The 15,114-nt window shown below is 37.6% G+C and overlaps 1 protein-coding gene across 5 annotated transcripts in view; it reads left to right on the forward strand.

Moving 5' to 3' along the window:
• Positions 1-15,114, forward strand: part of PTPRK (protein tyrosine phosphatase receptor type K) — a 389,920-nt gene that overhangs the window by 212,240 nt on the left and 162,566 nt on the right. For all 5 annotated transcript variants that reach the window (XM_069010807.1, XM_069010808.1, XM_069010804.1 and 2 more), the window contains exon 7: positions 8,821-9,114. In XM_069010807.1, coding sequence (XP_068866908.1) covers positions 8,821-9,114 — 294 coding nt within the window. The remainder of the gene's footprint in view (positions 1-8,820; positions 9,115-15,114) is intronic.

Consider the following 15,114-nt stretch of genomic DNA (forward strand, 5'->3'; position numbering starts at 1 on the left):
CCGACAGATATAAGAATAATGGAAAAATCTTCACAATCTCATTTTACTGGGCCAGTTCAGACTTAAAATGAAATAAAAACAAAAATAATGGAAGTACTTAGAAAATAAATATATTCCCATCACATATTGCATGTAAAAAACATGCATTGCATAAGCATGTAAAAGAAAATTCTGGAGTCTCTAAAGCAATATTTTGTTCTTTTTCAGGCATTCTTTCTGTAATCTTTAGTTTTATTCCTTTTCATCATTGACAGCATGTGGATGTGCATGCAGAATGCAGTATCGTCAAATTGCAGAGCCTTGTAGAGTTGAGGGTAATCCTTTCTTGGGAAGTACCAATTTTGAAGAAGGCATTCAATTTTCTTCTCAACCTGCTGGTTCCTGACAATGAAGCAGATAAAACATTTCTTTCCAACAGTAATCTCAACATTGACATCTCAAGGGCATTACTGATACATGTGGATAATGAAGTCATTGTGATCAAGTCTTTGCTGGAGACATTTCTATAACTGACTCAGTTATGCTGACTGGTTTTTTTTATTTTTTTTATTTAAAATTTGAATGACTTCTCATTACAGGCACCTCTTTTTCTTACATTTATTCATTTTTCCTCTAGAATTGTGCTGCATAAATGCCTTTAACACAATGCAATCTTTTTGACAAAATGTGTCATAATCTTTTAATTGATTCCCATAGTAACATAGCCTACTATCATTCAAAAAATAGGCATGTGTATGATCATAAATTGTGTAGAGAGATGACATATTCCAATTTTTATTTAGACTTTTTTTTTACAGGTAAGCTGGGCATGTTCTTAACCTTGTTTACAGTTTCTGCTGACAATGCTAAAGCTGCACACTGTTCCTTTATTTTAAAGGAAGATAATAAAATGAACATAGTGGTGTTTCAAATCAAGGTGAATAAAATGCCACGGTGATGCATAGGATATAACATCACTATGCAGAAGTTAGCAGTTTTCACTGTTGAAATAATTCCTATTTCAGCATTTTAGGTGGTCAGTAACTGCCACGTCACCTAAATTAAATACGTTTTAGCTGCATGAGCTTGCAGACTTTGTTGTACCTATGACACAAACTTTATGTATTAGCTGCTCAAAGCTAAAACAGTAGCTTGAAGTGAGCTTGTGACATACTATTCCTGTTGACAGACCCCAAATTAGAGACATTATGGTGAAATATGTCAGTACCCTACCTAAGCCAGTATCGTGATCTCACTGTTCAATTTGCCATTTCTGTTTGTTGCTGTTTTCTCTCCAGTGACTGATTCTCTAGGTAGTTACCTGAATTTCACTGTTATAGATATTTATTTTTAATGTTTATTTAAAATTGATTCTTTCTGTTTTTCTATTTCAAGTAATAAAAGACAATGAAAATGGTCTTGCAAACTCTCTGAAGAGAGTTGGATAAATCACTTGACACCACCTGGTCACTAATCCATTACTTACAATGAGTTCTTTTGTTCCAGACAACTAACTCTCTTAATTAAAATATAACATTTTGTAAGTATTGTGTGTCAACCTCTGGACTAGCAGCTAGTGCCAGATACTGTGCAGTTGTGATAAATTCTTTTTTATAGTCACAGAAATAATTTTCTGAAGTCACAGAAATAAAGTCTGTGTAAGTGGAATTAAAAAGAAAAAATGGGTTTGAGAAATACCTTTGTAGCAGAATTGTAGATCATGAGCTGTTCAAGTTTCTCCATGCAGCCACCCTCACTTATGGTCACAGGACAGCAGCTGAGATAAGTCAGAATTAGTTTTTGATTGTGTTGGAGTTTTGTTTGGTTTTGGCTTTGGGGTTTTTTTTGTTGTTTTATTTTGGATTTTTTTTTTTTAATAAAGGCAGGCTTGTAGCTATATGGAATATTTAACTTTAAAAGCCTACTGATTTCTACATGAAGAAGTCATTCTATGGTATGATATGTCAAAGTTAGTTATTTTTATGAAAACGTCTTTGCTGCCTTCTCATCAGTACAGTGCCTTCCCCAAGCTACCTGTAGAAGACAAAGATGAGATCAACAGAAACTTTCCCATCAGAAAAAAAAATTAACAATGTACAATTGTTAACAATGTAGAAAAATAAAGCACCTGTTAAAATGAGTTAAACTTGATAAGCAGAGAGATATTTTTGTCCACTGGGAGAAAAAAAAAAAGATGAAACAAATAAGTTTATTAAGAAAATGGTAAATGAGTTTATGAACAAATAGAAAAGCCAAGCAATAGCTTGGGGAATTACTAATTAAGTGGCCAAGGCTTGTGAGAGCTCCAAAGGACTTGCAGCTGGTTGGGTCTTTATTGTGTTAATTTCTCAGCAGCATTTGGTCTTGCAGTAGTGGACATGATTGTAAAATTTCTCTGAGGGGAGTTATTTTGAGCATTGCAGCTGGTTTAAGCAAGTGTGCCCTCCTGCAGCCTCTGCAATGTGCCCTGCCCTGCAGTCAAGCTCATCCTCTTTTATTCTGACATTTTTCAGATGCATTGTGTCTTTTGGGCAGGAGTAATCTGTGTAGCTGATGTATAGTATGTCTGGCTGAGAATAAGCTTGCACTTGTTCTTCTCCTTTGTGACAAGAATAAGGTGGGCAGCTCAGGTGAGAAAAGCAAGTACCACTATGTGGTGTGCAAGCAAGAATTCCATGAGCTAAATCCATAATGGCAGCATTTCTCACTTAAGACTGTGTGTGTCTGCACCTATGAATTGGGTAGTTAATATTGTCCTGATGTAATTTTATTGGACTTCCCATGTGAAGTCTGATTAGTGGTTGGAAGGTCTTGGAGCAATGTAGACCTAGAGGTATGTTTTTAATAATGCTGAAAAGGAAAATATGCCATGTTCTTGTAGGTTTTTTGGTTTGGGGGTTTTTTTCAGTCTTTTTGCATTTCCTTGTTTTCAGAAGCCAAGGAGAGTGCTCAGTTCCCATTACTGAACTGCCCTCAATGTGTTGCACAATCTATTTGATGCATAGGCTTTTGAGGTTTTTTTTACTCATCTTCCATGTGTTATTCAGCAAAACCACTAAGGACCAAACTACTCACTAGAGATGGAGCATATAGGGTGACAGACTCAGCTGTGAGTGTAGTCTGTCATGCACAGAAAGAGAAAACTTGAGACCTTGTTGGAAATTTAAAAATAAACTGCAGAGGCTTCCTGTGACTTCAAGGTTCGTGATACCTCTGCTGTTCATCAGGTCTGTGCTTTCAGCTTGGCATCCCTCAGTCCTCTGCATTAACTTGCTTTTTGACTGAGTAGAAGAATTTCTCATCAGGCAAGTTCTGTTTTCTGTAATGCTTCCCCCTTAGCTGGCTAAGTCCCCTGTCTGTGTTAATACACCTTGTATTGGTGCTGAGGTGTGGCAGGTCTTGTCAGAGCAGAAGACAGCCAGGTGTCCTTGCAGACAGGACGAGTCCAGAATAAACTTATTTGTCTTAAAATCTGATTGATTTGGTTTTTTTCCTCTCAGAGCAGTACTTCCTTTTAAAGATATGCCACATGCAGAATGATTTTTGCAAAGATTAAAAAAGAAAAAAAAGTGTTTGAGCTCAAAGCCTCCATGGTTTGTTTTTATTTTCAAACTGTTCATAATTCATTTTGTCACCACCTTCATGACCACTTAATTTCTTTCATTTATACTTCTTTGGAGCCGTGGGTATTCCACCAACTTACAATTAAGGAAATGAAGAATTTCTTACTGTTATTGTTGTTCACTTAATATTCTCATTGTTACATTTGTAGCTTAATACTCTATCTATATTTAAGTTTTCAGTCACTACTTCTTGCTAATTCTTTTTTTCCGCAGGATTGACTAGCTTTTAAGACCAAGAATTTTTCATGTTTTTTGAATGTTTCCCTGCTAGTACTTGACAGCCATAACTTTTTCTTCTAAATGTCATTCATGTTCTCCAAATTTCAAACAATATTTCTACCTCTTCTGGTTTTCAATACTTTTTAAAACTTATGAATCTCTAGAGCAGTATGTAATCTTCCAGTACATGAGGAGTACTGAAGTAGTGTAGCTCTTGCCCCTATATGCCTTGGGTATCTCAGACTGCATAGCCAGTGTGGTCAGGCACTGAACCTCAGCTGAATTCAACTAGAAAACCAGAGAGCTTGTAAGAAATATGCAGACATACTTAAACAGCTTTGTGAGAAATTTCCCTAGAACAGGAAATGAGTTTGATCTAAGTGGGAGCTGAGTCAGTCTTGAATCATTTGTGGAGGCATCTTTGCTATACTCCCTAGAACATCCAGTATTAGCTGTATTTACATGACTTTATATTTTTGTTTCTTTGAATTATGACAAATTTTAAAGGAACTTTGAATTCTTTTGGTTGACCTACTTTTTTGACAGTGTATGGTGTAATTAAAACATCCATTTTAATTTCTGGGGAGGTGAGGCTGACGTTGGGCATTCTTTTAATAAATGAATGCTTATACTTGTAAAAATTAGGATTTTTGATTGCCCCTGTTGTGTGTATTGGGTTAAATAGTTAATACTAAGCATATCAAGTTTATGGCTTGGTGTGAGATATTTCACAGAGCAAGCTGAACATGCTGTCACCAGAGGGAAGGCGCAGTGTGTGCATGAGTGGAGGGGACTCGCAGGCTATTAGTGCACAGCGTTAATGTGTGCAGGAGCTGTACAAGGCACGAGTGGGATAGAGAGTGGATGAAGGCATGCACTTGCTCTGTGTGTTCAGGCTCTGTGGTGACCAGCCCTCTCCCCAGCTCTTCAAACCTTTCTGCTGTGTAGCCGGAGTCTCTTCTGTCTGGTACATGTTATGTTCAGAAAAACATGACTCTTGTAAATAAGTAAGATTTTATCAGGCACGTATCCAGTATCAGCTTTTCCTCCAAAATGGAACAATATGTAGAATTCTGCTTTAGTTTTATTTTTATTTTTTCTTCGAACTGATCATTAACAGTATGATCGCCAGTAAGATACTAATGAAACCACCTTCCTTTATTTTAAACTTAGGAAGTATTTAATCTTGGAAGGCAACATAGTATAGTATGCATATGTTACTTGAGAATATTGGAAGTTTTATGCATATTAGTTACTATACTAATAACACTAATGACCTTTTCTGGCTGTTTTTTTCTGTCTGTGAATGCATAATTATTTGCATACAATGTTTAATATTAAAGATATGACACAACCACTTAACTGTAGGAAGACTGGTAGCGGCGGTTGATGCTGCATGCTTATTCTAGTCATTGGTGCCTAAATATCATACTACATTTAATATACAATGTCATATACATACTGATGTGAGCATAATGTACTGCTAGTAGCTCAGCAGAATGGGAACTTAGTACTGATGAAATGTCAGTCTTAATTTTTTATTACCTTAGCTGTGGGCATTTTATGTCAAAACCAGAGCTGACCAAATACTGCAAAATGCAATGCATGAAAACACTTTCATTTATTTAATGTCTTGAAGATGTACAAGTGGTCTTTTAATATAGTCTTTCTGAGATGTTAGTGGCCATGAAAATTGTAAGGGATTTCATCAGATTTAACACCTTTAAGCACTGGCTAAAAATACAGGCAGAAAATGAGTCAATAATTAAACTAGTTACATTGGAAAAGGAATCTTAAATTTTGTGCTTAGCAAAGGAAGAAACGAAACTCACCATTCAGGGTCTTTGATCAAACTGTTAAGTGTATCTTAAATACCTATCAAAGTCCATTCTACTGATGAGTTAAACTGTCCATTGATTGAAATATTTTTTCATAAATTATTGTTTGGAACTTTATGGCTCTTCACTGAGAGCTCATGGCTGAGAAAAGGGGAATGAAGCTCAAGGAAAATTGACTGCTAGGAATACTGTGTGTCTTAGCCATATCTCCTCATAATAATTGAGGAAGATGGGTTCTTTTTGGCAGAAATAAAGGGCACAGTTCTCCAGTTGGGTTGCAGTGATCAGGGCAGTGAGAAGGTGGAGGGAGGTCATCGTGCTGCCCCACGTGGCTTTGGGTCTGGGTGACTGGAAGCTAAAAAATGCATCTGAGTAGGGGCCACCTGCACATGGAATGTGTTGGCAGGGCCAGGCAGGAGGGATGCTGCTGTTGTGGGTACCTGGTGAGCCTCAGTTTCCTGCAATTCTACCTCTAACCCAGGCTCTGAACATCTAAACCATCACCTGGTGAATCTTAGTTTTTATGTTGTTTAAAAGCCAGAACAAACTTCTGAGAGGCTGATTTTTTTTAGGGTACTTTTTCACGTATCTCCTTTTATTTTTTGTGTCTTATATAAGAGGTTTTTCATTTTTGGCTGACTGTCTTCTCAGGGCCCTCTGCAACTGGATTATTTACTACAGGTGGACCCAGATTGCTGGGGTAAAAAGCCAGCAACATATACTTCCTTGAAGGATGTAAATTGTGTTTTAAAACTCACCAAAGGAAAGGTATTGTTGATATGTGTGATATTTGCTATGGGAATGGCAACCAAAACATTAATAATGGCGTTGTTCTGTCTTTTTAGCTATCAATGGCAATTTTTAAACTGTAAAAGTTCTAGATTGCTGTATATACAAAAGGAAATTGTGATTTCAAATTATAAATGTGGATGTGGTTATAGAATAATGAATGGGAATAATTAATAGAAAGTTAATTGGGTAACATCAGAAAAGTTTATTCTGGTATATTGGGATTGCATGCTTCAGTTGATACTTAGTGTACTTTTGGGATTTCTGGTTGCACCTCACCTCTGGTTCTGATAGTATATTGTATTATGAAGAATATTAATAATGCTGCAGAACAATTACTTGTTCATTTGCTAACTGATTAAAATTCATGCATAATTTATTGGAACTGGGAGAGACTTTATAAATAAGTCTCCTTGGCCTCAAGAGCTTAAAAACAAAATGTGTATGCTAATATAAGAATGTGCTTTACTTCTTAACATAAAAACTTAATAGGCAATGGTATGTTAGTCTCATTAATGTGAGGTTTTATTTGTGATAATCATGCTCTTAATCAAAGTGTATACTTCTAAACATAGCCATATGTTTTAGAAGTTTATAACTTGGAGTTGGCAGTGCATCATGATCATCAATGATGATGTTTTCTGCTACAGTATACACTGACCTTAGCATACATTAGTTTGACATTTAAAATGTTAGCTCCACAGCAAACAAACTGCCCTCATTATGCCCAGCTGCATTTCTGAGCTTTGATGCAGGTGAGGGATCTAAATTAATTCATATGCACATTTATTGCCAAAACATGGTAAAATGTTAATAATTGCTTGAGATATTTTCTAGAGTTTTGTATATCCCGAAGCAGAAATGGAAACACTTTGGAGCATTCACCTTTTCACTCTGGGAGGAAAAAAATCAGCTCCCATTACAGCCACTATGACATGGCTACAGACTCCCTGGTCTGCAAACTGAGTGTCTTGAGAAGCAGTTAATTTAGAAAAAGGTCTGCAAGATAAGTGCTAAAATCTGGGAAACTTGGTTGCTTATAGAGCTGGTGAATATACTGTTTGGAGCAAGCTGTGGTATCTGGAAGGGAAGCTTTGCTGCTGGAAATAGAGAAGCAGGCAGAACCATGCAGGTTCACCATGCAGGGAATGGGATGTCAAAGGAAGTCCACCACTCCCCATCACATTTTCTGTCACTGACACTGATGGGATCATCCCTGGGTGGCAGAACACATGGAATGCATCTGTGTCTTAACTTGGTTGTGTGGAATGTGGGGGAAGTGGTGCAAGGGTCCCCTGCTAGGGAAGTCTTATGGTCTGGGGTTAAAAGTTATTTTTAATGTACTGGCCATGAGATCCCCTCTACCTGCTCAGAGTTGCTGATTTGTTAGTTCTGCATCGCTGCTATGTAAAACCCCTGTGTGCACTGAATTTAGCATCGTTGCCTAATTAACTGAAACAAATTAGTTGAAATATAAGCCATCTGGAATGAAAATGAACCCTCCATGTTTATCAGTGAATTCATTTTATTAGAAAAATACCTGTTGCTTGTGATTTGTTTCTTAAAATAAATCATGTTGAGGCAATGTTTCTATGTTAACATTTCTCAGAGTAAGGAGGACCACCCCTTCCTGTTTGGTCTGTCATTACCTTTTTCACTGTGCAGCTGCACAGTGCCTGCACAGGCAGGCAAAAGCTGAGGAGAAGAGGGGATGACAAAAGGCAGCACACATCCTATTGTTCAAGTTTCAAAATCAGTTAATAACTTACTAAAGAATAAAATACTGTATGTTGTTGCCATATGTCTTTATTTTGTCATTCTCCTGGCAGCTTTGCTCAGTTCTGAATATTCTAAATGCCTGTAATAGGCATCTATATCCTTTTGCCTAACTACATCCAGTGGGTTTCAGATTAGCTGCAGTGATACCCATTTTTAAGAATATTCTGTGCAGGGGTAGTGTATCATCTCTTGCAGCTCTTTCTATAAGGAAAGTACAAACACGGTTTCAGTCAATAAAAGAAAATCTCAAGTTATTAGTATAGTAAATTATATAAATGAGCATAGTTTTTTTCAGAAAAAAATCTCAAGCAGCAGCAATATATAAATCCGACAGGATTTTGTGGTCTCCAGCTGAGCTTTTTAACAGGAAAAAATAACATTGAGCAGAGGCCAGTAGTGCACCACTCACTCCCATCAGCTGAAATTCTCCTCAGCTCTTCTTCATTGATGTCAGTTTGAATTTGCTTCTGAGGTTTGGAATTTTCGCTGACCAAACGCTGACAACTTTCTGTGTAGAGAGCCCTCCTCTTAGTGGGAGGAGGGCTTTTTCCAGCTTTTGTTTTACCCCTGGCTTTTTTTTGTCTCCCCTGCAGAGCCACCTCGGCCAATAGCACCCCCGCAGCTGCTGGGCGTTGGGCCTACATACTTGCTCATCCAGCTGAATGCCAACTCGATCATTGGGGACGGCCCCATTATCCTGAAAGAAGTGGAGTACCGGATGACGTCCGGGACTTGGACCGAGACCCATGCAGTCAACGCACCAACGTACAAGCTCTGGCACCTGGACCCTGACACCGAATATGAGATTCGGGTCCTGCTCACCAGACCAGGCGAAGGTGGGACAGGGCAGCCAGGACCACCACTCATCACCAGGACCAAGTGTGCTGGTGAGTGTTGCTCTGGAAAATTAACAAAAAACCCCAAATCTTTTACTTTATGGTTTAATTTATTGGCAGGAGTGTTGGCTCCAATTAACTTCTATCAGGACTTAAGGATTCACTTCACACCCACAGGATCCCCAGGTTTCTGGATCAGTAAGGTTTTGCTTCATCCTCTTCTTTACCTGGTCATTGTCTAGGTTGGTAACCCTTGGAGGGTAGGTTAGGAGGTGGGAAGTTAGAAATCCAAGAAAACATTTTACTCTTCCTCAGGCAAGGAACGGAACTTGATTTCTGGAAAGTACTGACCTCCTTGCTTCTTCACCTTGATATTTTCAAATGCATTTTAATTAAACTTGCACATAGAGGAAATTGCATGAGAAAAAAGGATATGTTTAAGAAATAGAGCCTTGCAAAAAAAAGTGTAGTGTACTTCTGCATAATTTGTCTTTTCCCAAGCAGTTACACATGGCCTGACAGAGTCTCCAAGAACTAAAATATGAATACTAAAATCTCCAGCTATGACTGCTCCCAAGGGAAGTGATCACAGCACCAAGCTTGCCAGAGTTCAAGAAGCGTTTGGACTGCGGTCTCAGGCACATGGTGTGACTCTTGCGTCTCTCCTGTGCAGGATGGGGAATAGGACTCAATGATTCTTGTGGGTCCCTTACAACTCAGAATATTGTATGAATCTCTAAATTGTAAAATATAATTGAAAATATTAATGGAGCGTTTTCTCCATTTTTGGCTGCTATCACCAAAATCATGTGCTGCTGAGCCCTGCAGTCTGCTTCCTGTTTCTTAGAGTGCCCCTGCGTGGCCAGCACCAAGAAGATGAAGCACTGCCAACTTGTGTTATATGCTGTTCCTGCTAAAGCTTCTTAAAGTTATTTTAATCTCAGCTTTCTCAAGAAGAAAGATAATGCCTATGTCTCATAGTTGCAGGGGAGAATAATTATAGATTTGAATCTCAGACTGTGAGGAAAATAAGCAAAACTAAATTGTGGGTTTTCCCCTCCTAGTCTCAGGACTTCTAGGGCCTGATGGTATTTTAAAGTTGGCACAGTATTAGATTTAGCAAAGTGTGCTGATAACCATCTATTCAAAATTGCAATTAAGTAATCAGAACAACAAACCAGAGCGTCAGGTTTCCATGTGTCATGTATATACCATGCATATGAGAATCAGAAATATGAATAGTTTTTTCACAAATTGGTGACATCTCTGATGGATGACCACTCATTTTGTTTACTTGAGGAAGAGTGTCAGGGTCTGAATCAGAAGACAGGAATTCTAGCAGATTAGGTCAGTGGGTATGAAATCCAGAAAATTAGAGAATTCTTTTTAAAGTTGGGAATGGTATGGTCAGAAGCTGAGGCACAAATCTGGAGTAAGACTAAACTGAAGGCATCTTTTGGAGTTTGTGATCGTTTTTATAATTTAGTCTTTCTTTCCAGTGAATCAAAAAGATCTATGTGTCTATCTCAGTTAAGATGTCAGTCTTTGAGAACTAAGTAAGGTTAAAGTATTGGTTTATTGCATGGAATTGGTTTAGACATTCTTCTGAAAAAGTAGGAATTGGAAAACAGCTTCTGTTTTAAAGAGGCTGAGCCGAGACTAACAAATCCAAATGTTCAGGTTGTTTTCCTAGCACTTGAAAAAATGTAACTCAATTTAGCCAGGTTGTGACAGAGTAAAGATTTTTAATGGGAAAGGAAAAGAAAGTAAGTAAGGATTTATGTGACATGTTTTTAGAAGCCAGTTAGGGAAATCAATGTTATTGTGAGTGTGGTTTTTTAAATTTTTTTAAGCATAACATTCACATGTAAGGCTACAAAATCTAGTCTGGCTTGAGAAAAAAATTCAACTCAATTTAATCCACTATGAAATTAAGCAGATTAAAGAAATACTTGAGAAGAAAGTTCTGAAGTTCTGTGACAGTATTATTTTAATAATTATAAAATTTCAAGCTGTTTATCTTGTAGCAAGACTGATTCTTCCTATTCCATGAAAATGAAGGCAAATAATTTTTACCATTAGCTAGTTTCAGTTAGAAGAAGGTGTGTCAGCAAGGGTTTGTGAAGACTGAAATATTGTCCCTAGTACAAGGGATGAGTCAGAACAGAACCAGCTTGAACAGCAGGTCGCCCTGCTGCCTCCTCACCTGTCTGGAAAATGAGACAGGTCTTCCTTTTCTGCAGTGTTCTCCCAAGGCTTCTGATAGATAACTGCAAGTCCAAGTCAATATGATATTTTATCTGGATATACATATATTTTGCTTGTAAAAAGCAAATTATAAACATAAAAATTAGTCTCTTCCAAAGAGAAGATTTGTAACAAAAGGTAAAGGTAATAATGGAATATCTCACCCTGCAGTCCCTGCTGCTGTTGGTATTGTACGGGCGACTGGCAGGTGATTGACTGTGCTATATTAGATGATATCTCTGCAGCAATATCTTCTCTCTGGATTTTCTTCAATTATTCCTAATTCTCATTTCTGACAAGATCACTTTTTTTTTTCAGCCAGATACTCTCTTTTCTGTCAATGTTCTTTGTCAATTTTGTCTTTCCCTAAGTTTTATACATATTAGTTTGAATTCTGAAACAAGTTCTAATTGATTATCTGCTCGATATCAGATGGAATGGTGGGAAATAAATGAATTTTTAACATGAAGTTTGACTACTCTCTATACAGATTAAAAAGTGTGCATTAGAGAATGTTGATCTGATGAGATTGTAAGGATTGAAGTTTACATTCCAAGTAGCAGCAACAGCAAACTCACTGAAAAATAATGAGAATAAGCTAGTATTCTGCTCTTTGTTTATTTAATGTTTAAGCAAATATCAGCATTGTTTTCAAATGAAATTTAAAGTATTTTTTCCCCATAATTCATTCAGTATTTATAATTTCATGCTATTTTAAAATAATGTATTATTGATCAGTTGTGCTCTGCTTTGCTGGAGATGTACTCTACTCTTTAGCGATTTGAGTGATGATCATACTTTCCTCATAGTCATATGTGCACCTTTATTATTAGGTATTTAGATCAATTTATGTCTTCCTCATAGCAAAACTAGTGTCTGGTGACTCATTTACTAAATGTTTCCACTAATGCTAAACAAAATTGTTCTTTAATGACGAAATAATTCTTCCACTAGTTAAGTCCTCTGACAGCCTATTTGTCCACCTGGCATTTCCCAGGTAATCTTTCCCATGTTGAAGTGAAGGCATTTTGCTAGATGTGTTGTTTTATCAGTCTCTGATTAAAGATGGTGCTGAGCAATCAAATATATGAAACCACTGAGTGTTTTTAAATGGCTGAAGTCTGAAACATCTGAAGCAAAACACTATTTTCTGACATTATCCTCTGTAAGAGCCAGGTGTATGCTTTGTTGTTTCTTCTTCTAAGCACCACTGATGATGACATGATCACAGCATTGTGTTCCCAGCTGCTGATGCTGAAGGGTACTGCCTCCCCCTCGGTCCTCACAGGACACTTGAGCTTTATTTCATTATGACTTCACCTCTTGCCTGGTGTCATTGCTCAGATTATTCGCTTCTCTGGGTTTTAACACCAAAACAAAAGGTAGAGGGTAACACTTCAACCAGAAGTAATCCTCAGGGCTGTTTTCTGTGGCTTTGGGGTGTGTTGTCCTTCTGAGTGTATCCTCTGAGTTGTGATTGCCTTTCTTTCCTTGGGGGAGTGGAGGGAGAGGGACAGGGTGCAGAAAATACGTGGTAATCTAAACTTGTCCACTTAGCCTGCCTTTTCAACTGCAAATTAGAAGGTGTTCTCTTATGTTGGCTGCTGCTTCTGAGTAACAGCTCACAGCTCAGTTTTATGATTAACTGATTTTTTAGCAGCAAAGGAGGTCAATAGTTCAGTCTGTCCAGAGCTTAATATATGTACATGGTGGAATTGCTCGCTTCTACTTTATTGAAGTCTAGCACAAGGGTGTGATTTTTCAGAAAAGCATGAAGAATTGTAAAACAGTTGGAGAAAACAGTCCTGTGTGTCTTCATTTTTTTTTCTTTGTTTTGATAATGAAATGAACAAGGGCAGGGGGGAAAGCTTTATAGTTTTAGCAGAGCTGAGAAACACTAAATATTTATCAATGATATTATTATTATTACTATTGTTATTACTGTTATTTCATTGTTCAAAAGCATTATCCATCACAGAAACCTGCTATTGGTAACAGTCAGCCTCAAGGCATAAGAGCAGGAGATGCTGGTTCAGTGATGCAATGCTGGCACATGATCCCCTGTAATTGAAGGCTTGGGAGCTGGGCTGCTTTCTGATGCCTTTTTGAAGTGCAGAATATTTATGTACAGTTTCCATGTATGTTAATTTCGAAAACAATATACACAGAGTACAGGATACTGCTGAATTCTCCTCTAACAAACAAAAAAAGCAAAACATGGGAAGTATTGAAAAACAAAAGCAAGCTCAAAGGCTTTTGATCATTGTCTTGGGGTTCATAACAGAGGGACCCCAGTGATGTTGCCATCAAGAAAGTGACCCTGCATGACTGCCTGGGGAACTAAAATGTTGTTGTGGTTACATAAAAATTGTAAATGATTTTTCAAATGAGTGGAGTGAGGGGGACATTGCAGTATGGAATCTGCATGTGCTGATGTGGGACGTGTACAGTGCTACTGCATGCAGTGTTTGTTGCCTTTTACACTTGCAGAGTGATGGCAGAGACTTCAGGGTGGGGACCTGGGCTTATAGGTTTTACTTTGTACTGTACATGAGAATTTAAGATGTTGATATATGAGACAAAGGTTTTATAAAATTGGGTAGAGTCAACATCACAGGAGGCTCCTGGAATATACAGCACTGAATGGATAAGTTGTGGTCTTCATTTGTGTCCCTTGCAGTAGTGCAACTGCAATTGTTTAAAACTTTGAAAACTAATAAAAATATAGATAAATGTGTAATTTTCAACTGTTATTTTTTTTAAAGGGGACAGAAATATTTACCTTTAAAGAAAAAGAGCTGTCTTCATGTTTCAAGCAGAATTTTTGCCTTGTTTCCCTCAAAGTAGGTATTATTATGGACTTAGACTATAGCTGCAAGGGGAACGTGAATACATTTTGAGTGCTTAAATTACATGTTTTTATTGCTCATATTTTTGTTATTTACAGTTTGAACACATTTTAAGAATCAACTAAAGATGAACAACTTGAAATGAAATGAATATGATAATTCTAAAAATTATTTTACATTTGTTATTCCAGAAGAGGCCTCATTACACCAATATTTATAAGTTGCTGTTGTTTTTACAAATGTGTTTGGCACTTGTGACTGTTTCTGGGCTTTTGGCCAGGTTCTAATTGGAACCATTTAAGATCTCGATATCTGATTCCAAATGCACCAGAGCCTTGTTCCATATAGGTTTACCGGTTGGTTATGATACGGGGGGGGTAGAGATATTAAGACAATGGAAGAAGTCTGGACTAAGGAACTTCATCATATTCTCTTTAAGACTGAATACTAAAATTGTTATTGAGAAGGCATCCTGTAGAAAAGCCACCTGATTTGGACCATCATCTGGCACCCGCAACCATGCTCTGTTTATTGTGCTGCTTGCCATTGCTGAGATATCCATACCACATATAGAATCCTAATGATGCTTATATCCATAAGAAAGGACTGTAGTGCAGCTGACTTACCTAGCAAGAGACCAGGCAGACTGCCCAGCCAAGTTCTTGTCAGATTGTATAAATTAGGCATGGTATCCTCTTTTTCAAAGGAGCGCGATGCTGATGACTCAGTTGAATTGGCAGTAAACTGCAAGTTCAGACACTGACCTCCCCTAAATTAGTTTTCAACTTTTTTTTTTGTTCACTGTATTCAGCCATGCTTAGTATCATTTATATGGTACTTGCAGCTGCAAGTTCCCTCTGCACTAACTGGAAAGTTTCTTCCTGCAACATTGCGAGTGCCATGTTATACAATGAGGCATGGGTGTCCTGAATTCTCTCATGCTTTATTTTTCAGA

Source organism: Aphelocoma coerulescens, chromosome 3, assembly GCF_041296385.1.
Source record: "Aphelocoma coerulescens isolate FSJ_1873_10779 chromosome 3, UR_Acoe_1.0, whole genome shotgun sequence".
NCBI classification, from domain to species: domain Eukaryota; kingdom Metazoa; phylum Chordata; class Aves; order Passeriformes; family Corvidae; genus Aphelocoma; species Aphelocoma coerulescens.